This window comes from Barbus barbus, assembly GCF_936440315.1.
Source record: "Barbus barbus genome assembly, chromosome: 12".
Classification (NCBI taxonomy): Eukaryota; Metazoa; Chordata; class Actinopteri; order Cypriniformes; family Cyprinidae; genus Barbus; species Barbus barbus.
In genome coordinates, this window is record NC_136740.1 from 18,079,810 (window position 1) to 18,105,575 (window position 25,766).

A 25,766-nucleotide genomic window follows, 5' to 3' on the forward strand; every position below is an offset into this window, starting at 1 on the left:
CATGGATTATTTTATCGATGTCACACTTAACTTTATTTGGTTGTTGATTTAGTTTATTATACAATAATAATATTGCATATTATGTTTTTTTAACAATAAAGCTTTTAATTATTAATGTCAAAATAATAATACAAATAAAAGGTCTACTACATTTACATTTAGTTATTTAGCAGACGCTTTTATCCAAAGCAACTTACAAATGAGGACAATAGAAGCAATCAAAATCAACAAAAGAGCAAAAATATGCAAGCGCAATGACAAGTCTGGGTTAGCCTAACGCCAAACACGTAGCAAGTGTTTTTTAAAATTTTATATAAAGAAAACAAGAAAGAAAGCTAGTGTTAGAGGGCCAGATAGATACAAAGAAGACTTATAAATACAAAGACGACAGATAAAAGAGAATTAAAATAGAGAGTAATAGAGTTAGAGGGTCAAATAAAGATGGAAGAGATGTGTTTTTAGCCGTTTCTTGAAGATCGTTAAGGACTCGGATTGAGTTGGGCAGGTCATTCCACCAGGAGGGAACAGTTAATGAAAAAGTCTGTGAAAGTGATTTTGGGCCTCTTTGGGATGGCACAATAATATGTTGTTCACTTGCAGAACGCAAGCTTCTAGAGGGAACATAGGTATGAAGTACTGAATTTAGGTAAAGGGGTGCAGAGCCAGTGGTGGTTTTGTAGTCAAACTAATAATAATAATAATAATTATTAATAATAATAATAATTTTGTAGGCCTAATAATAATTACAGAAAAAAAGAGAAACAATTACCATCCAGTGCTTAAAAGACAATGGTATTTGTATAAGGAAGTGTGTTTTACACATATGGGGGAATGGGACAACAGGACTGTGCATAAGAGAACAGAATGGTGAAGAGAGAGATTTTTGTCAAACTGTTTTGTACTGTTTAGATAATAGAGTATGTTGTTTGTAATTTTTATGCATCGAGTGACATATTATAATGCTTGGTATTTTTTTGTGACCTTTACACAAAACTTGATCTTAAACTTAGTATCACAGGATCTAGGCTATTTGTTTGCCCCCACCGTGTGAAAAACATTAGGCATTTCTGTACTGTGATCCAGTCACACAATTTAATAAACAATTTCCCATGAATTATTCCATTGGAATTACTAATTTCTCTCTCCAAATCCTCATGTGTGTCTTTCCCCCAGTCTGTTTTTGTGGGCTGTTTTAAAATTGAACTGTTCTTCACTTCACTTATTAGCATCCTTTACTGTGGTTGATGTTTTCCAAGTGGAGAAACCCTGTTAGACCAGTATTTTACTTATTTATTTTATTCTTTTAATTATTTGGGGAATTTTTTGTCTTTTGTTTATACATCAGAGAGCAGACAGAAAAGTGTGTGTGTGCCTGTGAGGCAATTATTCTTATATGTTCTGAACATGTGCACACAGCTGCCTCGTAGTGCATTTTTAATTATTAATTAATGTTTTTAAATATGCAAATGGAAGAAAATTCTCATTTAATGCAGCCTCTTGTTGCTGTAATCTTATGAATCCAGACGTTTGACCTGTTGGCGTAAAGTCTGAAACACATTACAGCTTTTTCTAGCTAAGGAGGAATCTGGTAATATGTAACGTTTTAGGTAAATATGAAATAATATTTATCATATACAGTGCATAAGAATGTCAAATTTAATTGTGTATATAGATTTGATGCTTGCAAACTTCAAGTCCAGCAACTACGCTGAAAAAAAAGGAGTAGGATTTACAGTTTTGCAGTTTTCTCTCAGAAATTGCTTGTAAAATTTACAAGAAAAATTTGAAGTAGAAAAATTTAAAAAAAATTTTTTTGGCAAATGTACTCCATTAATCTTTTATAACTTAGAAAAAAATATATATATTTTTTACAGTGTACTTCATCCTTGAAAGGGCTCAGAACACAGGAGTTAGGACACAACTTAATTTCCTTTGTCTTATACTGTCACCTCATAGGGCTTCTGCAGAGTGTTACACACTGCACACAAACCTCCACCAAAGGAGAGTGTATATCTGTCATATCTGTATTCCAAATCATTCACGTCAGCAGCATTCATATTTTCATCCTGTTGTGTAACCCGTCCTGTCCTCTTAGGTTTCTAGATGACATAAACACTCTCATTCAGACTATGTTTGTATTTGTGATGTCAGACTTTGCCATTTTGAGCCGATGCACAAGGGATATGTGTGTCTGTTTTCATCTCTCAGGCCTGTGCTCACTCAGGTGTGTGTGTGTTGTCACGGTGATGAATGCCTGGCCCAGCTGGTGTGGGCAGGGGCCTTTGGCGATGCCACTGTGATGGACGAGGGCCACCAGAACAGTGGCGTTACCTCTGTGCCAGTCATAACCTTGAGCTCAACACACACACACACACTCTGACTGCTGGTGAGACCTCCTCAGAGACATCAGATGCCAGAGGTTTTTGGCAAGCTTTTGACTGCTTTAGCACCATACTGCTCCGTTCTGTTTGACATTCAATTTTATGTAATTTAAATATCTCTTAATGGTCGCACCTGCATATATTAGCACACTGACACTGACACTCGGACGTAATTACTCTCATGCTCCTACTGCAGTAGATGTATGGATAATTCTCAGGAAACTCTACCGTTTAAGATAAATTGTATTATTTTATTTAGTTATGTGTGATGGAAAAAAGATGGACTAATGCAACAGAGCGGGACTTACAAGCCTGTTTCTCTCTCACTGATTGGTCTGTTTTTGAAGCCGCTGCCATCGATCTGGACGAGCTCACAGAGACTGTAACATCTTATATCAGTTTCTGTGAGGATATGTGCATTCCTAACAGGACTCATCTAATCTACAACAATGACAAACCATGGTTCACTGAAAAACTCAGACAGCTCCGTCAGGCCAAAGAAGATGCTTACAGAAAAGGGGATAAAGTCTTGTATAATCAGGCCAAATACACACTGGAAAAGGAGATCAGAGTGGCAAAGAGGAATTATTCTGACAAGCTAAGGAAAAACTTCTCTTCCACTGATCCTGCTTCAGTGTGGAAAGGTATGAAGGATATTACCAGTTACAAGTCACCATCCCCCAGCGCTCTGGAGAATCAACACCTGGCAGACGACTTGAACGAGTTTTATTGTCGTTTTGAAAAATCACCCCACACCCGCCCTGAACACCTCCTCTCCCCCACACCTACAATTCAAAACAGCGAAGAAGATGTGTGCCAGGTCTTCAGGAAGAAGAAAAGAAGGAAAGCACCAGGCCCAGACGGTGTGTCACCAGCCTGTCTGAAAATCTGTGCTGACCAGCTGGCCCCCGTCTTCACACAGATCTTCAACAGATCACTGGAGCTGTGGGAGTCCCCTCATGATTCAAACGTTCCAACATCATCCCCGTCCCAAAGAAACCCAAAATTACTGGATTAATGACTACAGACCTGTGGCCCTAACGTCTGTAGCCATGAAATCATTTGAAAGACTGGTTTTGGCTTCTCTGAAGGACGTCACTGGCCCCTTACTGGACACCCTGTGGTTTGTCTACAGAGCAAACAGGTCTGTGGACGATGCAGTCAACATAGGACTGCACTTCATCCTGCAGCATCTGGACAGACCAGGGACTTATGTAAGGATCCTGTTTGTGGATTTTAGCTCCGCGTTTAACACCATCATCACGGAAACCCTTCAGAATAAACTAACCCATCTCTCCGTCCCCATCTCTGTCTGTCAGTGGATCAACAGCTTCCTGACAGACAGACAGCAGTTAGTAAAGCTTGGTAAATTCACATCCAGCACTCGTACCATCAGCACTGGAGCTCCTCTGGGCTGCGTACTCTCCCCACTGCTCTTCTCCCTCTACACCAACGACTGCACATCTAAAGACCCCTCTGTCAAGCTCCTGAAGTTTGCAGACGACACCACACTGATTGGCCTCATCCAGGATGGTGACGAGTCTGCTTACAGACAGGAGGTTAAGGAGCTGGCTGTCTGGTGCAGTCTTAACAACCTGGAGCTTAACACGCTCAAAACTGTGGAGATGATAGTGGACTTCAGGAAAAACCCCCCTGCTCTCCCCCCACTCACCATCATGAACAGCACTGTGACTGCAGTGGAGTCATTCAGATTCCTGGGCACCACCATTTCCCAGGACCTGAAGTGGGACAATCACATAGACTCCATTGTCAGAAAGGTCCAGCAGAGGTTGTACTTTCTTCGCCAGCTGAGGAAGTTCAACCTGCCACAGGAGCTGCTGAAACAGTTCTACTCCGCCATCATTGAATCCATCCTCTGCACTTCAATAACTGTCTGGTTCAGCTCAGCTACCAAATCTGACCTCAGAAGACTACGGAGAGTAGTCCGGACTGCTGAGCGAATCATTGGTACAACCCTCCCCACTCTCCAAGAGCTGTACTTAGCAAAAGGGCTGGTAAAATCACTCTGGACCCATCACATCCAGCACACTCCCTCTTTGAACTGTTACCGTCTGGTCGATGCTACAGAGCTCTGAGCACCAGAACGTCCAGCCACAGGAACAGTTGCTTCCCTCAGGCAATTCATCTCATGAACACTCAACAATAAATGTGGAACACACAACTATAAAACATTATCCATTCACCACACTCACTTATTTTATTTTTATTTTCTCATTTCTAATTTGCACATACTTAACCTGTACATACATAGTTGTCTATATTATATATTGTATTTTTGCTGCTTTCTAAATTGCCTATTTGGATATTTGGATATTATTCTTTTATTATCTGTGTCCTGTCCTGTTGCTGTCTTTCTGTTGCACTGTAAAGCTTCTGTCACTACAACAAATTCCTTGTATGTGTAAACATACCTGGCCAATAAAGCTTATTCTGATTTAAACAAATGAATACTTTAATTCAGCAAGGATGCTTTAAATGGATCAAAAGTGACTTTTATATTGGTATAAAAGTCAGTTTCAAATAAATTCTGTTCTTCTTAATTTTCTTTTTATTGTGAAAACAAATGTATCACAGTTTCCACAAAAAAATATTAAGCAAGACACAACTGTTCTGAAACATTGAAAAAATAAGAAAAGGTTCTTGAGCGCCAAATCAGCATATTATTGATTTATGAAGTATCACGTGACACTGAAGACTGGATTAATGATGCTGAAAACTCAGCTTTGCCATAACAAGAATAAATTACTTTTTAAAATATGATAAAATAGAAAAGAACGTTATTTTAAATAGTGATGATATTTCACAATAAAAGGCAGCCCTGATGAGCATAAGAGACACATATATAAAAATATGGTAACACTTTAATATAGGGACCAATTCTCTCACTATTAACTAGTTGCTTATTAGCATGAATATTATTAACATATGTTGGCTGTTTATTAGTCCTTATGGTAACACTTTATTTTAGGGTCTCTTTACTAGTTGCTTATTAGCATGCATATTACTAGAATATTAGCCATTTATTAGTACTAATTAAGCACATATTAATGCCTTATTCTACATGACTTTATTCTACATCCCTAATCCTACCCAATACCTAAACTTAACAACTAGCGTACTAACTATTAATAAGCAGCAAATTAGGAATTTATTGAGGGAAAAGTCGTAGCTAATAGTGAATAAGTGTTCCCTATTCTAAAGTGTTACCGTACTTATGTTATCGTACAAGCTGGCGCTGCTCTGCGGGCGACACGGACACATACTTGTGCTGCTGTTTGTTTGATATGCCGAATGTCATTGTCAAGCGTTGCACAACCTTGAATCCTGCCACTCTCCTTCAGACGGAGGAGGATGGGGAGGAACATCATTGTTGTCTTACTGCACTTGAACAGGTGTGCACACCACGTCCGGATGTTTCTGACGTACCACTTGAGACGGGTCGCTGTATGTATTGTATGTGCATGGTGTGTTGTTTGTGTAGAGCAGCAGATATCGTCTTGTATGTGTCTAAAGCAATTTTCCTTCGGAACAATAAAGTTTATCTTATCTTATATTCTGCATGACCTTATTCTACATCCCTAATCCTACCCAATATTTAAACTTAACAGTTAACCTTACTAACTAGTAATAAGCAGCAAATTAGTAGTTTATTGAGGCAAAAGTCGAAGTTAATGGTTTGTTAATAGCGAGAACTGGATCTTAAAATAAAAAGTGACCAAAATATGTAATGATATTCTATTTTAATGTTTTTATTTATATTATTCATTTTGATCTATTGTTCATCTTAGAACTAAAATAATTGTTCACTATGCTGTTAATTAAATCAGTAGTAAGTCATTTGGACACACTGTTTCCTACAGTAAAAATGTTTTTGAGATATGGTGAATCATATAAAAGTGTGTTATTCTAGCGCTGACGTCTGGGTGGGTCAGAAAATAAAGAAGAGTGACGGGATGACAGTGGCCAGTGTTTCTTTTTGTCTTTTGATGGCTTGCTGTTCCCTTCAAAAATGGCTGTCTAAGCAGATTCCCTCCTCCCTTATGTGGAGCACAAAGAGACACACACAAACACACTTCCAATAACTCTATAGGTAGAGTTGAACGGGGACAATGACAGAAGTTTGGTACGGCTTTCTGGAGAGAGAGACAGAGTCACAGAGGAGAGGCTTTCAGCTTTGTTTTTGTCAACTGCAGCTTGCTGGGCAGCCTCCTGCTCAAAGAGCCTGTAATGGACTGGAATACATAAACTTTTTTTCAAACCTGCAAGACGTTCATTCTTCTGTGGATGAGAAAAGAAGATATTTTGAAAATGCCAGTGTTTTTTTCTGTCCATTCAATGCTCAGTGTTATTTTAAACCCAGATGACATTCATTTTTATGGACAAAAACATTTGAAACCTTCAAAGTATCATATCTTGTCGTCCACAGAAGAATGTCATACTGGATTTGGAATGATATTCATTTTTTGGGTGAATTATCCCTTAACGGAACCGTCATAGGATGCCGCATAAAGAAATGTTTTCCTGAATCTGCTGTACTACTTCTGGACCTATAGTTTACATCACCTACTTTTACCAACACATTTACTCTCTGGGTGAATGACGTATTTGTAGTGAAGGATTATGTTCTATAAATTGGTTTTGAATTTTTAGGGCTTGTCTGATAGCGATTCACTGGAGCCTCAGCGTGTGATCCGTGATGCAGTGTAATTACGTTATAATGACCTCTCCTTTATCAAAGCGTATCACGCGCTGCTCACCTCCAATAGGAACATCATCCTTCCTTACCTTTCATGTCTTCCTCATCTCTCCTCTTTTCTCATTGCATTCCTAGTTGGCTAATAAAAGATTCATTTCCAGTTCATTAATGAAGGCAGATGGCTGGATTAAAGAAAGCCTGTTAAAGAATGGAATTTTCACCCTCCGTTAGGTCAAAGGTCAAATCTGAGGTTCTGTTTGAGCAGTTTTTGGAATAATCACTCCAAATCATCTGCTAATGTGGTGTAGTGAGACTACCAGAGTCAAATGTCTTATTAGTATTCACCTTTCATTGCTTGAGATGTTCGCCCTTAACAGAGGTCACGGAAAATCACCAAAAATGGATTTTTTTGCTCTTTTGATATAAAAAGCTTGATTTACTATGGAAAAATACTCATGTTTATAATGCAGAGCTTCCCGGTCAGTCCGCCAAGAACCTTTATGGAAATTAAGCTGGAAAGATAGGTCATTCATGATGAATACATTAACATATGTTTATGTGTTATATGTGCTCATGATTACATTGAAGGCTATTTAGTGTTTAGCAATTTGGCTGTGATGTTGATCCTTGTTTCACATGTAGAGAGTTTAGCCAATCATAACAGAGATCATTTAAATATGTCCTAAAGATACGGTAACAAAACCGTTTCTTAAAGCTGTTCTACAAGATTTATTTCCAAGGGCCAGAGTGGCTTTTCTGGTGCAAGAAGCCATTACTTTATCTCTGGACTTCAGGGGAAAGGATGTGAGAATATGTCCACTCTAAGGTCTCTTTGGAAAAGCTATAGTGCTTTATTTTGGTTTGAAGATGATAAAGTGTCTGTGTTTGTAACTTTTTCAGGTAGTGGGCATATTTACGGTAAGCTATTACTCACAAAGTTTCTTGAGTATGGTGTTTAAAACTATAGCTGGCGTACAGTAAGGTATAACTCACTTCTGTATGGTTTAACCCACGGTGTCTGGTTGCTGGTTGTAGGTGTAAAATATCGCTGGCTGCTTCTCAAGTGATTGCTTGTACCTGTGTTTGTGTGTAACACCCTGTGTGTGTTTGTGTGTGTTTCAGGTGTGAAGATGAGGAAGTTTGCGTACTGTAAGGTGGTGCTGGCCACCTCTCTGGTGTGGGTAATGCTAGACATGTTCATCCTCCTCTACTTCAGCGAATGCAACAAATGTGATGACAAAAAAGAGAGAGGACTGCCAGGGAGAGACAGTGAGTACACGCATACACACAGTTTTGTTGTATAACATAGTTATCACGTAGTTTTTAATAATAAATATGTCCTAGCACTTCTATTTGCAGACACATTTTGGGATTTTTACTTTTGAAATGTTTTCCTGATGAAATATTGTCCGCAGTTAATAAATACCATAATAAATAATAGAATAAAAATATATATATTTTTCTTAAAAATTAAGATTTTAGAATATATCTGTTATTTAGTGTTATTTTTTATAGTTGTAACAATAACTGTAATAATTTTACAAAAGTCAGAGTGACCATGGTAAATTCTTTGTTAGCAGTTTTTTTTATTTACTATAATTGTTTAGGTTTTTTTTGGAAGCTGGAATCATAAGTCATTATTATTATGGTTCTGATTCTAAATCTGTTTGGTACTGCGCAATCTTACTTTTGAGGAAGTACCAAATAATTGATAATTGACCTTATTTGTGCATGTGTGTGTATATATGTTACTACTTCTAAAGTGACGTTTTCGAATTGCTAACGGAGGCTTGATCTCAGCTGTTAAAACGGTCAACTTGAGATTTGAATCCATGGTGGAAGTAAGTAGTTCGCACAAAAGGTTTTTTTTAAAGACTCTCCGTTGTTGTTTCTTGTGTATTTACACACTCATGGGGTCAAACTGTTATATAAATGCAATATCACACTCATAGCAGTGTGATATGGCTGTACATTGGCATGCTTTGATTACTTACGGCTGCTGATAAAATATTTATTGTTGTAAGCATAACTGTTGCAAATAAACATGCATTTATGTTAAGGGGAAGTCGTAGCCTAATGGTTAGAGAGTTGGACTCGTAATCCCAAGGTTGTGGGTTCGAGTCTTTGGCCGGCAGGGATTGTAGGTGGGGGGAGTGAATGTCCAGCGCTCTCTCCACCCTCAATACCACGACTGAGGTGCCCTTGAGCAAGGCACCGAACCCCCAACTGCTCCCCGGGCGCCGCAGCATAAATGGCTGCCCACTGCTCCGGGTGTATGTTCACTGCTGTGTGTGTGTTCACTGCTGTGTGTGTGTTCACTGCTGTGTGTGTGCACTTTGGATGGATTTATTGCAGAGCACAAATTCTGAGTATGGATCACCATACTTGGCCGCATGTCACTTCACTTTCTTTCATTTTATATTTTAAAAAGTTTTATATTAGTTTTTATATATTATATAGCATATTTAATACAATAAAAATACACTTATGCCATTAAAACAGTGACCTCTGCTGACAGACACTGTGCTTCGTTGTCACGGGAACATGCCAGCTGAAGATAATGAGGAAATTACGCAATGAACGTCAATGTAAAAACTGCGTATTTATACCACTTCCATAGCATGTATCATGTCATCCTATCATTTTAATGTGTAACATTAGCCTGATAACATCTGAGCGACGCGACTGTCAGCGCTGCCGGTGTTGCCAGTCAGATTAATGAAGAGCACGCAGCTCAAGTCACTGCCAGTCAGACTGATTTAATTTTATTTATTTATTTTTTTTATAAAATTTTTATTTATTTTTAACTCGATTAAGATGATGAAACTTATTTTGAATTATCGTCTATGGGCTGGAAATATTTATTTATTTGAACAACTTCTATTTGATGCAATTATAGAGGACTGCATCATAAAGTCGTGAAAAAATTAGAGCATTATGTTTAATACAACAAGTTTGCCCTAAACCTTTAATTTAATCCTCCTATACAGCCTTTAGTCATAATTAATGTTTTAAGCTTTGGCTAATTCTAATGCTTATTAATGTGATATGTTGTTTGTATAGTTTTTCTCGCTGTTCTGTAATGAAATAAGGTGATCAGACTGAAGAATTGCCTACATACAGTATGCCTCGTGCGCTCCTGTTTAAGTCACGAAATATGCATCAGGATATCGTGACAACATATTCCTTCGTTTTATAATACTCAATTAATTGTTGTAAACTGAAATTGGTGTCTTTAGAAGACGTATATGTGCTGAATTCTACATAAATAATCCACAACAATGCCGTGCTATGGCCACAGCCATTGATAGAGGCTGCAGCGGAAGTTCTTTTACGTTACTATTTGAATCTTCCGCTTTTCCAACGCGAAAGTGTGATAAAGGCCTATTCCAAATGGCTACATAATGGCACGCTCACTAATGCCCTGCTCACTCCAAAGCCTCCACTCCAAGGGCTCTGCCTTTCGAGGATTAGGGCATAGGGATGATCACTTCCATTTGGAATTTGCCCCGTGAACCGTTCGGTACGAAAACACGTACCGTTACACCCCTAATAATATATATACTTTTTAAAGTATCATTTATTATATAAAATGATGTGCTTAATGTGTACCTTTAACAACTCGTTACATTGTGTTACACATTATGAGTCACTAATTATACTGATTCAAGTAGCATGAAGCTTAAGTTAGCTGCATCATAGTCTCAGCCTCAGACGTCATGCCCACGGAATGTTGGCTAAACGTCTGATGCATATGGTACACTTTTCTGGAAACACTTTAGGAATGTCGAAGTCGTCATCTGACTGGTTGAATTAAACCGGATTTCCGAGAGACGCGAGTGTCGCGTTTATTTTCGATCCGCCCGGAAACAAAGATGCCGTGGCGCAAACCCCCTCACAAAAGAAGAAAGCAGTCGTGTTTACAAATGTGACGACGAACGCTTATCAGGGTCAACTAAACGCTGGATTTTCAAAAGTATGTGGCATATTTAAAGTTTGCAGCATAGAATCTTTAAAATACATCCAAGAGTTTCACACAGTGGTCTGTTATTGTGGTGACATTTCCACGCCCCGAATTGTGACGCTGAATGAAACAAACTGTGACATGTGGACATCTAACAAGCGGACATCTATTCCAGACCTTCAGCCGTCTGTCTGAAGGTCTGGCTACGCGAGACCAGCTGCATCATAACACAGTAACAGATCCTGTTCTTTATTTCAAGTCGAAATGACCAGTATGCTTCTCTGGTTATTGGGAAAAAATGAAAACGGCTCCAATTTCAAGACATTCCTGGATGCTTCCAAAAGAGTTTTTGTCAGATTTATCTAACCTCTGGAGACAGTTTTGTCCCTAAAGTATACTGTAGCTAAATAACTCCAAACACACATACAGCTAATACAGGAAGCACTCAACAACACACACACAAGTGAGAAGACTACACTGTAAAAAAAACTAACTGTAAAAAGACTGGCAGCAGGACTTCCAGACCTATTCTGTTTAATTACAGAAAATTACCATTTCACAAAATTACAAGCAAAAACTGTAACAATACAGAAAGGACTTTACAGTCAAAATTCACAAAATTACAGTACTGTTGAAAATTGTTTTTAAACTATGGAAAAACAGATAAACATGTCAAATTACATAGAAAAACAACCAACTTTCAGGTTAATCACCATAAACCACCAAGTTATTTTATAAAACTGCTCTGTCAATCTACAGGAAATTACTTTTAAAGTACAGTTTTTCCATGTAAAATAACTAAAGAAATAATTTATATAAATGCAGTAAACACGTTTTTTTTTTTAAAGCTTGTGCTTTAAAATTAGCATTTATTTGCAAGACAAGGTTAAAAGAGTAGTAAAAAAAACAATGCATAATTTGTAGTGCATGTACTGTATGTACAAATACTATTATTTAACCTTAAAAACCTCACTTTAACCCTCACATGATTAACGATCTTCAATAAAATAAAAATTATTTGACTGAATGATTTGTGGTTAAAAAAAAATTCCCCTATTTTTACAGAAATAATCCATAATATTAAATAGCAATTCATGTAAAATTACACATTACTCTATGAAAATACACTAAAAATTTCAAAGAAAATTTCAGTTTAAAAAACAGAAAATGTATGTAATACCGAAATACAAGCAATTATCTGTAAATTTATTGGTGGAACTTTAAAATACAGAAAATATCTGTAAAACAATGGTATTTCATTGAATAATGAAAAATCTGTAAAAAAAACTTTTTTTTTACAGTGTATTTCCACTGGATGTGTGTGTCTGATGGTGTTATATTGTGAAATACGGGCTGGTATTGAAGTGTGTGTATTTCTGTGGGAGAAGAAAAGAGTGTAGAAATATAATCTCATACTTTTAGAGTTGTATTGACTCCACATCATCTGAAGGATACAACCACATTCCAGCTTATTTTAGAGAAAGAATGGCGAAATCTAGAGCAAAATTTGATTTTATGGATGTTTTTAGTTTACCTTTATAAACAGTTTTAGTATTGTGATTAGTCTCAAAGTAAAGGTAAAATATGAATCTAAAAGCAAAACCTGCTGAGAACCGCTGCTTTAGAGACTATAAAACGGAGCAGAAAGAAGATCTTGAATTTGAAAGGAATAGTCACAGAAAAATGGTAATGCAGTGAGAAAGCATATTGTTTCACAAAGCTTTCCTTTGTCACTAACTATTCACTTTGGTTTGGTCACTTGGCACATCATCTCATAGAACAATAACCCTAAAATAATCTGCTCACCACATTAATAAAGCACATTTTCTGCTGCTTGTCCCTGTGTCCTTAGCGATGATTATACGATTTTTACCCCCAGAATCCCTGAGGAAAGTCATTGGATTTTGCTGAGCAGGGAAACAAGACAAAATTGCCTTGTAATGCGCTCAGTCCGAACAGCTAAATCCTGCCCACTCAACATGCATGCGGTTCACTCATACATACACACACAGTGTACGCAAGCGCATGGCACACGGCTTAGAAACAGGCAGTTTGCCTCTTAGAGCAGATGTAATCTCTCACACTGTTGCAAATCTGACCTTAATCCCACCAAAGCATGCTTTTTGAGTTATTAATGATCAAAGCTCAGTGCTTATCTACCCACACAAAATCCACAAAAACACACACTTCACACACACATGCCACAATGAACAATTGTGAACAGACATCTAGGCCACAAATCCTTTTCGGTGGGCAGGATGTATGTAAATGTTTTATGATATTTCACACATTTGTGGTGACATTTTCACCATTCTGAACACTTTTAGTGCTTTTTTAACAAGGAGAGCATAGTGTCACTGAAGAGCATGACTGGGATGAATATGAAATGTGATATGTAAAAATCAACATAAATATTCCTTTGGAACAGGATATTTTTATTGTGCCTTTTCCAGGTTTGCAAAAAGTATGACAGTATTATTTTATTTTGTGTATTTAATTAGCCTTTTAGATTTCATTCTCATCACAGACATCATTTGAGATGCAGTGGAAATGCTACTGTGGTGTTAAAAATGCCAAACATAACAGAATTGTTTTGTGATGTGTGTATATCCACTTTTGGACAGATTAAATAAACTAGTGAGAGCATGATGGGTTTACTTTTTTGATAAAGTCCACAGGGCCCAAAGTGGCCATAGTTGGAGAAACGCCCATATGCACTCAATCAAAAGCCAAGGGAACAGTCTTGACTCCATGTGTGTTTGTGTTCCAGCTGTGGTTCAAAAGCCTCATGACGGCCCAGGGGAGATGGGAAAGCCAGTGGTCATCGCTAAAGACCAACAGGAGAGGATGAAGGAAATGTTTAAGATAAACCAGTTTAACCTGATGGCCAGCGAGATGATTGCACTCAACCGATCTTTACCAGATGTGCGTCTCGAGGGGTGAGTGTCTGCTTAGTTATGATCGCTTCCTTTAAATTGAGTTTGCTTTTTTTTAATAGATACATTTTATGCCTGTAACTGAACCAAATGATCATTTTGAAATGGAGGTTATGTTTTGAACTGTGAGGGTTGGTGTTTGGCTGTTTGACTTTAGAGTAACTGACAGTCGTATTGTTGCGTGTGTGTGTGTGTTTTTTTGCTGAGTGAAATGCGTGTGTGGCAGGGAGTGAAATGTAAACATTGATCCGTGAAATGTGTTTATTTTCTGCCCCTCAGATTAATTACCGGAGAGGTATTTTTTCTCAGCTGTGTTTGAAGCAAACCAATAGAATCAACATTTTCAATTAAAAGATAAGAGTGTGTTAATTACAGAGTCACAGTCATGACCTAACTTCACACACACACACATACAGCATCAGACTCGCAACTATCACCTTCATAAGAATGTGATCTTCTAACTCTTATAACTAAGAACATATGAAGAACGTATTTATGCACAAACTTGTCAAACCAAAGAGTTGAGGAGAAACTGGTCGAAATCTGAGTGAGAATGAAAGAGCTGAACTCTTCTACTTAAAGCAGGATGTGGTCTGCTCTCTTTTCAGCTGCTTTCCGTCTTTGGTTTCAAATGTGAAGATTAAGCAGCATTTGGTCACAACGTACACTAGCAGTCAACCGTTTGGACACACATTCGTTCTGTTATTAGCGTTTTTCACATTGTAGCACAATATATCTATCTGTCTGTGAGTGTGTATGTGTGTGTGTGTGTGTGTGTGTGTATTATATTTTAGTTTTGTTGAGAAATTGCTCGAGAAGTTGCTTATTCGACACATAAGCAACATTATTTTTACATGCAGTTTGTCTATTTTTTTGTAAAACACTAGAGTTTGTATTGTTTGTTGTTTTGCAGTGTTATGTGATGAGAATTTCTGCCCATTCAAATGTGATTAAATACACATAATTATGCTAAAGTGTTCAAAAGTTTGGGGTCAGTAAGATTCTATATTACTTTAAAGAAATTTATATTTTTATTCAACAAGGATGCAGTAAATGAATGAAAAGAGAGTAATTCCATTTATAATGCTACTCAAGAGTTCTGTTTCAAATAACTTTCTATGAAAAAAGTTCACTAAATATCAACTACTTTTTAAAATCTATTCAAATAAATAGTTATTTTTAATTGTAATCATATTTCACAATGTTACTGTTTTTTTCCTGTATTTTTGATCAAATTAATGCAGCCTTGGTGAGCATAAGAGACTTTCAGAAACAAAAAAAATCTCAATGACCCCTAACGTTTGAATGGTAGTGTACAAATATGTAATTAATTATAGTAGTATGTGCAACAAAATCAATTAAAAAGTATTACAGAACATTTCAATTAAATTAAATATTTCATATTGTAGTACATATTCACTGAGCCTTTTTGTGAAGACATGTCCAAACTCATAGTTACATTTACATAAGACACTGGACTGTGAATTACGTAGTGTGTGAGGAATTGTTTGATGTGTCCCTAAGTGTTATTTAAACACCTATTATCCTGTAAGCGTTTGCCACGTCAAATATTAACTGCTAATATTTGCCGTAGAGGTCAGATTACTGTGTGTGGATTGTGAGTGTGGGTGTGTGTGTATTTTTCACACTACGTAATACACCTTCTATTTCTGTGACACAGAGGAAAGGAAAGATATGTAGAGAAGATGCCACATTCGTCCTTGAGAAAGCAAAGAAAAAGACTTTTGTGTGCATGTGTATTTGTGACGCTTCTTTTGTTCTGTGTGATATCGCTTCAAACTGTTCCCCCTCCGTTCCCACTGCACTAAATAATGTGGAGTTTGTCCCTCTGCAGTGGACACACACACTTTCAAAAGGCCTTGCCTTAAATATTTACGGTTTTAATAAGTCCCTGGATGTTCTCTCTTTCAAGGCGCCACCATGGTAACTATTCCACCATGACAATAATATCACCCGAGGTCTCGGAGCCAAGTAAAGCAGAAACACGTCTGTGAGGCAGACGCAATATTCACACACTCGCATAGAGCTGCACGTCAAGCATTACGTCAAGTGTGTTTAATGAACTGAATCGTTTGCATATGCATCCTGGCAGTGCCTGGCAGGGTGATAAATCACTGGGTCACTGGAGGGAACTGCAGGTCTGATAAAAATGCCAGGATTATTCTTGTTTAATGAGTTTTGTAATTATGTAGTACCATCTCTTACCATCTGTGTGTGTGTGTATATATATGTATATATATTTGGATGCAACAATACAGTTAGCCAGTGGTTCAATTCATACCTCAGTTTTTTAACCATGTATTTCGATTCGGTTCTGATGGCTTGGGCTGTACAATTTGGCTCAAAATTCCAGTTTGCATTCCAATATTTGTTTTAAACTCTTTGATATTAACAGATGCATTGTCAAACTGTGACTCTCTTTGTGTGTGTGTGTGTGTGTGTGTGTGCAGGTGTGCTTGGAGGTGTCTATAGTTTCTCTTCTTGGCAGACAGCATTTAACATCATTTTTAGAGTGTATTAAAAGTAAATTTTAAGTAAATAAATTGTTCCTGTGATGGCAAGCGGAATATTAAGCATCCGTTACTCTAGTCTTCAGTGTCACACGAGCCTTCAGAAATTATTCTAATATGCTGATTAGCATTTTTTTCAAGTTTCTTTGATGAATGGATAGCTCAGACGAACAGCATTTATTTTAAGAGATAGAAAAATGATCAAATAAACAATAAGTTTGTTTTATAAATAACAACATTTGGTCACAATTTATTCCAATTCTTGCTATTAACACACCATTAATTATGACTTTTGCCTCAATGAACTCCTAATTTGCTGCTTATATATAGTTAGTAAGGTAGTTGTTAAGTTTAGATATTGGGTCGGATTAGGGATGAAAAATATGGTCTTGCAGAATATGTGCTTTGTAAGTACTAATAAACAGCCAATTTATTAATAATAGGCATGCTAATAAGCAATTAGTCAATAATGAGAACTGGTCCCTATACTAAAGTGGTACATCTTACAAAAAAAAGAAGTAAAATTAAATTAGAAACATGCAGAATGTTGGTCTACAATAATTTTTTTGTATTAATTTGTTTGATTCAACCATGCAAACGGGTCAAGTAACAGTTTTAAAGTTTGCCCATGGTTTTCTATGTTGAAGTGACAGAATATGAGCAAGTGGGGATGCGCAGTGTGGGGTGTGTATGCTGCAGCTGGAATAGAGTTATGAGCCTGTGAGAGTCATCATGTTTGCCTGCTTCTGATTTTCTCTGCAAATATGACCTCATATTTGCGTGAGAGCACATGGTCTGATGTGTTTTGTTGACTCTACAGCTCAAAAACATGTAAGGGAAGAAGAAGGATCCATCTTCTCATCTCTCTCTCTCTCCCTCGTTCATTCTCCTCACACACAAATCTAACAAATCTGCTGCAAATCTGCATGACGTGATCATTTCGACATGCACCAAGAAGGATTCTGGCATCTTGTTAAATCCATGTCATGAAGGGCTGTTCTGGGGTCCACTGAGTGTGTATAGAAAATGACATGCACTCAAAATCAAAGTCATAAGTATAGTCTATTCTATTCATAATTTCTTTCAAAATATGCAGCAGACTTCCCAGAGAAAACTATTCTTTCTATATTGCTATATTGAAAATTAGATGTGTATTTCTGATAGAATGATGATTGTTGATTACTTCTCCTTGTCTCTGCATGGGGAAGGAAAACTGAAGCACTTCAGCTTTAAGGATCGTTTTTCGTCTGGTTGGAGGATCAGATTCTGATCGGACTGATTTGACAGTATCTTAGCAACGCTTTTCAAACATGTCATTATGCTTTACTGTGCATCATCAGATAAACCTTTTCCCAGTTACCTCTCTGTTTTCCCTTACATTCTGCTCTCTCCCTTGTCTTACACACACACACACACACTCATAGCGCCTAAGTGCTGTGTGTGATGTGTACTAAATTACTGTTTTGCTGCTCTGAATGGAGTAAAATGGAATACATTATTCTGTTTCTCTAAATTACATATCAAAGGAGGATGAGTGAGAGCCGGAGAGAGAGAGAGAGAGAGAGAGAGAGAGAGATCTGATATCAAAGAAGTAAGATATCTCAATCTCTACGGAAGGAAGGAAGTGGAATAACTAGGCGAGAAAAAAAGGAAAGTGGAGATGAAAGCTACTGAAAATGTATCTGCCAAAGGGGAAAGAAAGTGTGTGTGTGTGTGTGTGTGTGCGCAAGCATCTTCATGTATTTGTTCCTAGTTGTGGCTATTTCTTCCCAAAAACACCCCTGCGTAAACTGTCCCAATATTGTGTCATCTAGATGATCCCTGAAACTTCTGCAAAACAGAAAACTGATTTAAGAAGATTTATGAGGCAATAAATGAGTTTCACGTTTGTGTTTTTTCACTGCTGCATTAACAGCACATATTCTCCCAGAGATGACAAGAGACAAATCTACTTTATATGCTGATAATGATATATAACTGTTTTAAATTATTCCCTTAATATTTCTCTTGTGGCCCAAACAGTGTAAAAAATGAGAAGAAATGTATTTCGTGTTAAACAGGTTGTTTTTGAAAATCTTGAAATAAAGCTGCTCTTAATTTTTATTGATGACTGCAGTGTTAATGAATAATTTTAATTATAGGCCTATAAATCATTGTATAATAGACCAGTTTTAAATACCTTTTTTAAAACGTTTTCAATGAGGAGTAATATAATAGCCTAATCTTTTATTATCCTCACAGCACTTATTTTATTTAATAATAAAAATAACCTAATAATAATCATTGACCTAATAATAAAAAGAAAATGTAACAGTTCTACATTAATTGGAAATGCCAAATACTCATAATATTGCCAGTGTTTGATGCTTTTGACAATATCTCTGGCTATTGTCGATACATGATCATCGTCTTTCGATGCACCCCAATAGGAATTTATCACGGGGCCCCCCTGCAGTGTGTGCACTGCGTGCCCATCTGCTACGCCACTGCTTATCTTCCATGTCAGTCTCCTCCATGCATTCACAAGAGCACCACAACGCATGCATGTGGTGCTGCTGATGCAGGAGCCGTGTTCTGACATAGAACCTGGGCACACTGCTACTTGTTTTCAATCAGCGGAATGCACACCCATGCATCGTGGTACTGTCGTGAATGTGCGTTGAATTCTGACACGGAAGAGAGAAATTGACCTATCGGTAAGACCGCCCCCCTTAGTTGCTGTTGTTCCCTCGGACAAACAAACAATCTGCTCACTGTCTTACAATGACAGTCAGTGTGAAAACCTTGTCCCACGGTTTTTGAGCAATTTTGGACACAGAAGGGCCAATGTTCAAGTGGGAATTAAATATGCCATGGAGGGATAGCCTATATAAAATATTTAAAAATAAATATGGTGGGTAACTCGAAGTGAGGGTATACAGATCACAGTGCAAGGATCAACACTGTTCATGTAGCGCAGAGTACGATTAAATTCATGTACGTTTAACCATTTTAATATGGAGAGGCACTGAAATATAGACCTTCGTTTATGTGTTTTTGACCTACACTGTACAGGACGTGAAAACAGTTGGCTATTTAGGTTTGTACTTCAGCACTGACTCACTAACTTCAATGCTAGCTGGTTTTAGCCAGAGATACCTTGCTGAAATGCAAGATGACATTAACGTTCTGCTTGATCAGATGAAAATTGTAACTTAATGAGTGTATGACAACAAGAAAATGAATGTTTTTGTCTTCATTGGGATTGGGGTTGAATGCTTAGGGACATTTTGCTCTGTTTTGTTTGGGTTTAGTAAATGTAATAAAATAAACTCTATTGCCCATCCTCTCAGGATACCTGGAATCAGTGTTAGAAGTACCCCAGGCACATAGTTTTTCCATTTTTGTAGCATAAACACCATCAAACCGATGATCGGATCTTCCAATATTTCTCTATGGCGCTGAAACCTAAAGATGTCCGAGTTCCGGTCCCCGTGCAACTGTTCCTTGAGTACCACTGGCTCATCTGCATTCGAGGGGAGGGGCTTACCGATAGGTCAGTTGTTAAATAACAACATTATTTTTGTTTTCTTTGCGCACAAAAAGTAGCTCCATAAATGTATAGTTGAATCATTGAAGTCACATGGGCTATTTTATTGAACATGGTAGTTCTGTTGCTGTTTGGGTCAGAAAGCTATTGTAATTTAATCCAAACGAACAAAGATCTTACGGATGTGGAATGACACGAGGGTGAATAATAATGACAGAATTTTCTTTTTTTGTGAAATATCTGACTGAACTATAACTGAAAAAACAAACTTCCTTTATTTCAGTTCGCTGTCAAGGCAACATTTCTCATTTTCATTTAGCTTGACTTGATGTACTAATGAGTACAACTAAAACTTATAAGTAAACTAAATCTGAAATAAAGAATAAAAAACTATTGAACTATATAGAAATATAAAAATAATAAAACACAACAAAATTACTTAACTTCAACTCAAATGAAATGGAAAATGCATAAATAAAAATAAAAAGTGAATTCACAATATGAATAAAGACTGGAACTGAATATTAGACAGGTTTGATCCGGTCTGGTACCAGTTCCGCGAGACAACAGTTACACCATTACCGTTTTAACAGTTACATTAAACAATATGTCAAAACAACAGAGCTGTACACATCAAAAGTGCTCAGTGTTGTTTGTGGTAATGATCTTTGGCTGCTGTCTCTTTTAATATTTTGAACTAGCTCCAGACGCGCTTCTTTTCAACAATTCCCGCTAAAGCGCCCTGTTGCTGATTAAAAAAGAGCTTCAGTCAGATGACAACAGTTATTTTAAAAACAGTAGCGCAGAAACGGCAGTGAGAAATTTATACTTTTGTTACAACTCTGCAGAAAATGAGAATGCAGCAAGGGGGTTCGAAAACAATAGACAACTGATTAAACAGTTGATCCTAATTTGTCCTCTGTATGAGTACCTCCGTTGCAATCAGAGGCTGGACCTTTTGGATCATTAATTGAACATCTCTGCTGTAGAATATGATCCCCTTAACAAGATTTGTTATTGTATTGACCTTCATACCATGATTAACTGTTCAAAAGTGTGACCTGATTGGCTGTTCGGTGTACTGTTTAATGATGTGATGATCATAATCACTGTGCGATTCGTCAGCTAAATTATGCATTGCTTGATTTCTTGTTTTGTATTTTTTATTCTTGCTTCTTTTGTCTCTGCGTGTGAGTTTTTTGGTTTGCCTTCCCAGTAGGGCTGCACGATTTTGAGAAAAAACCTAATTGCGGTTTTTCCTGACAAATATTGCGATTGCGATGCGATTTTCGATTTTTGCGTTCGATACTTTTAAGTGCATAAAACCTAAAATTATGAATAAAATATGTTGTTACTTTTACGACACAGAGGGTTAAATAAACTACATACATAGTGATTGAGGTAATGAGATTGTTTGATGCTTCGTGATTATTAAATACCTGAACCTAAATACCAAAGAATAAGAAGACATAATGGAAATTAACTTAACCACTTGGTCATTTGTTTTTAAATTTAACAATCTTAAACACTGAAAAATAGAAAATGAATTCTTATTAGATTTAGATTTACAATTAGAAAAACAAAATAATTCTGTAGTCCACTGCCATTTACTTTTTCCATGGCTAGTCGTGGCTTCGTCTTCATCCACACTTTTTGTGCATGCATCATATTACTGTCGGTGGTGATTTTTAAGATGCTGGTATAGATTGGTAGTGTTTCTTCTGGATCTGGCCACAGCACGTCGACATATTTTACATTTAGCACTCTTTTGCTCCACGTCGTTCTTCGCGAATCCAAAATAAGTCCAAACAGCTGAAGTACCACCCTTCTTGTTAACCAAGTGCTCCCCCGCTTCCTCTCCCGTCACCGAAGAAGTGCCTTCGGCCATTTCTGCGCAGTTACAAGCTTTTTCTATTGGCACAATTCGAGGTACACGTTGTGTGTTAGCTGCTTTGCTGCTGACAGAAAGCCGGTGCACTGCATACAACCTTGTTTCCATTGCCATTTCTAATTGGCCAGCAAGCCAGGAATGCGAGATTCGACCATTTTGATTGGCTAATAGGTTTGTCACTCAAATGTCAGAGGCGGGGGAAAAAACCTCAGACTCCTGAGGTTATGTTATTGCAGGAGTTAAAACCTCAATGTCGATGCGATAAAGGTTAATCGTGCAGCCCTACTTCCCAGTGTGGCGAGCAAAACGTTTTTGGCTTGTATTTTTGTAATTAGCAAGTTGTGCAGAACCATTAAAAGCATATGGTCAAGACTGTAAACTTGCAGTCAGCATAGATTTACACAACCACGCCAACACACACTGTTTTTATAGTTGTGTGTCGCATAGAGAGAACAGCTCACAGCTGGGAACAATCTGACCTTTTCTCCTTCACTGCATTCCTGCTGTCTGGGTGTGTGTGTTTGATGCTGAGAGCTGTACTGTGGTAAGGTAACACAAGATTTCCTTTACAGTTTGACAGTCTTTGTTTTTATGTGTCTCTTTTTACTTTCTCTTAGATTCAGGTAGCTTTTATTGGCATGGTAAATAAAAAAGAGTTTCTGAGGAGTCAAGAGAGGCATGCCTTCTAAAAACATGAGGAAATAATTTACTCTACAGAATGAATAAATTAATGTATAATGTTTTAAATAATAAATGAGTAATGTAAAAATAATTTTCACTAAGATACTAAAGTTTTGGAGTCAAGGAGGTGATGTGAGATGAGGCACTGTTTCCACTTTATAATCACATATCACATTTTTTTTGCCTAGTATCATTTAAAAGTTTGTTGTTGGTACGTTTTTAAATATTTTAAAGAAGATTCTTATGCTCACCAAGGCTGTATTTATTTGATACAGTATAAACTTATATATTGTAAAATAGTAGTTTAATTTAAATAGCTTAGTTTTCTATTTTAATAATTTAATATTTCAAAAGCTGAATTTTCAACATCATTAATCCAACATTTCAGTGTCTCTGCCACGCTGTCGTGACTGTAGTAAGCACGCACGAAGAGGAATTAAACATGGAGATCCTTTTAATGAACATCAACACACTTAAACCATTCAATACAACATAAATCCGAGATCAAGAAACTCAGGAGAACGCAGGGCTTAAATGGAGGGAGATAAATGAGATAATGGAACATAACAGGTGGACAGAATGAATGATGATTAACTAATGAGAAAAGGAACTAAACCAAATAAGGAAAAACAGGAACTAAATGGGAACATACATGTGACAGTCACATTATCCTTCAGAAATCATGCTACTGTAATATGCTGATTTGATGCTAAAGTAACATTTATTATTATTATCAATATTGAAAACTGCTCAAATTTATTTGTGGAAACTGATTTTTTTTGGATTGATTCTTTGCTGAATAAAAGTTTAAAAGAACAACATTTATATACATACCTGTATAAATTTATAGCAATGTAAACGTAAAAATGCTGACAGAAAGGAGTGGTCTGTGTGTGTGACAGAGTGGCTTCACAACCAATTGAAATTTTATTTCAACTGCTTTACACAACTACACAAAGGTTTGACCAAATAAAATCGTACAAATTAGTCAAATGTGTCCTTCAGCCCACAATTGCCATTTGCAGTCTGTGTTTTGGATTATGAAGCCGGCCGTGACACCAGCTGGTTGTTTTTGTATTTTCATTTTCTGTTTTGGTTCTGTTCTTAGATATGATGAAAGCGCTGGTCAGAGAGATTTGGATTTAGGATGTGTGTGTTTGAGATTATGGTGACTTTGAGAACTGATGACTAACCGATCCTGTGTGTCCTCTGGCTGTTATTTCTGCTTTAGAAGGCGAGCAAAAGTAAAAGAGAAAGGCTGTTCTCAATTACTCCTCACAAACACACACACACATGCACCTAGCTGAAAATGTGTGTAAAATCGCAGTGAGCTGTGTCACTGGACTAACTCAGTCTAGTAGGATGTCCTGTAAATGACTGAATAACTCATATTCTATAAAGCTCATATTCTTCTTCCACTGCATCTCTCTTTCTCTCTCTCTCTCTCTCTCTCTCTCTCTCTTTGCTGAAGTTAAGCATGATTTGGCCTGAGGAGTCTGATAAAAAAATCCAGTATAATAATGAGCGTGTGTGTGTGTGTGTGTGTGTGTGAGAGAGCGAGAGAGTGATGGAAGAGTTCTACAGACCTACGGCTGTTTTTGTCTCTCTGATTGCACCAAATATACCCAATTATTCCTAGGGCCTGAGAAATGTGATTTTGTGCGTGTCTGGCGTCTCTGAGGGTTTGTGCGAGCATGTGTGTGTGTGTGTGTTTCAACTTTGATTCTTTCCATCTTTTGATCAGCCATTCGTTTCCACATTGTCGCAGCTATTTTAGGCTGATTTAGCCTTTGCTCTTAGACACAGACACACACACACACACACACACACACACACACACGCACATATAAAGCCATAGCCAGGCATATGCTACCTCACCCACTCAACTCGCTCACACTTTGATGGTGTCTGTGCTGATTGGAGGGAAGGGATGCATGATCTCCCTTCTTTACAAAATTGATTTTTATAGAGAGAAAGAAAATCTAGGAGAACGGACACCAAGGAATGAGAGCGAAATCTGTGCTTCATTTTAATCAAGCAGGTAGCAGGGCTGACCAATGAGACGCCTCGGCTGCAAATTAAACCATTGTCTGGGGTCCTGAGAGGCGACATCAGGTTAATGAATTTAAAAAGAGCAGTCTGTGTGTTTCCAGATGATGAGTTTAAGAAAGAAGGGGCCAAGAGGGTCTGTGTTACCGCAGTGATGGGACATGATGGGCTACAACCCCTCACCTTCATTTAATTAATTGTGTGTGTGATGGCAAGTAGGTTGGAAGGTGTTTTGTCTCTTTTGTTTTAAATGTTTTAGTGTCATTGTTTTTGTGTAAGTTATTAATCATTTGGATCATTGTAGTTATGTTTGCTGCTGAATGTGGTTTTGTGCTTGATGTTTTGTCTTTTTGGGTGATCGCAGGAAAAAATCCCCCAGCTGTGCCAGGGCAAACAGGAAATGAGGCAGGAAGTTGAAGTGTGTGTCCCACTTTAGCTCTCCAGATACAACAAACACTGGCTTTCCTCTTCCTACAGCAGCATAGACTGGCACAGTGACCTGCAGTTACATAATTGACAAAACAATCAACACATTCTCTGAACCTGCCCACAGCCCCTCAAACCACCAATCAGAGCCCATGCTCTGGATGACTGATTGAAATTTAGACCAATAAGGAAGTTGAGAAATGGAATGTTTACGGAAACGTTGATTGGAATTTCAGACCATATTCTGGAATCCAAGAAAGATTGGAATCTCACTTTCTCCCTCTTCAACTAAATCCATTGTGTGTTAAAGAACGTTCTTAATGCCAGAGCATTTCCAGAATAACTGGCTTCAATGAGAATTGGTGAATAAGAAAAATAAAGTAAAAATAAACATTACTGTAGATTGAGTAAACAAGTAATATTAACAAATAAAAAATTAACAAAAGAATAAAACAGTACAGAGTACTGAAAATATATCTAACAATGAAATGAACAAAAATGGATAAATTAAGTAACCTTATTTTAACAGAACTTAAACTAATAGCTCTATGGTGCCCTTTGATGAGAAAAAAATGTGATTAATTTTTCGTTCCCCCGAGACACTTTGCCTAAAATTTATGTGAACGAATACAAAGTTTCTTGGGGGAACTCAGAGGTTTTT

At 37.3% G+C, this 25,766-nt stretch overlaps 1 protein-coding gene across 1 annotated transcript in view; it reads left to right on the plus strand.

The window, feature by feature from the left end:
• Window positions 1-25,766, plus strand: part of LOC306878268 (polypeptide N-acetylgalactosaminyltransferase 1) — a 119,331-nt gene that overhangs the window by 57,562 nt on the left and 36,003 nt on the right. The window contains exons 3-4 of the mRNA XM_079430509.1: window positions 8,221-8,367; window positions 13,833-14,001. Of these exons, the coding sequence (XP_079286635.1) occupies window positions 8,229-8,367; window positions 13,833-14,001 (308 nt within the window). The 5' untranslated portion in view covers window positions 8,221-8,228. The remainder of the gene's footprint in view (window positions 1-8,220; window positions 8,368-13,832; window positions 14,002-25,766) is intronic.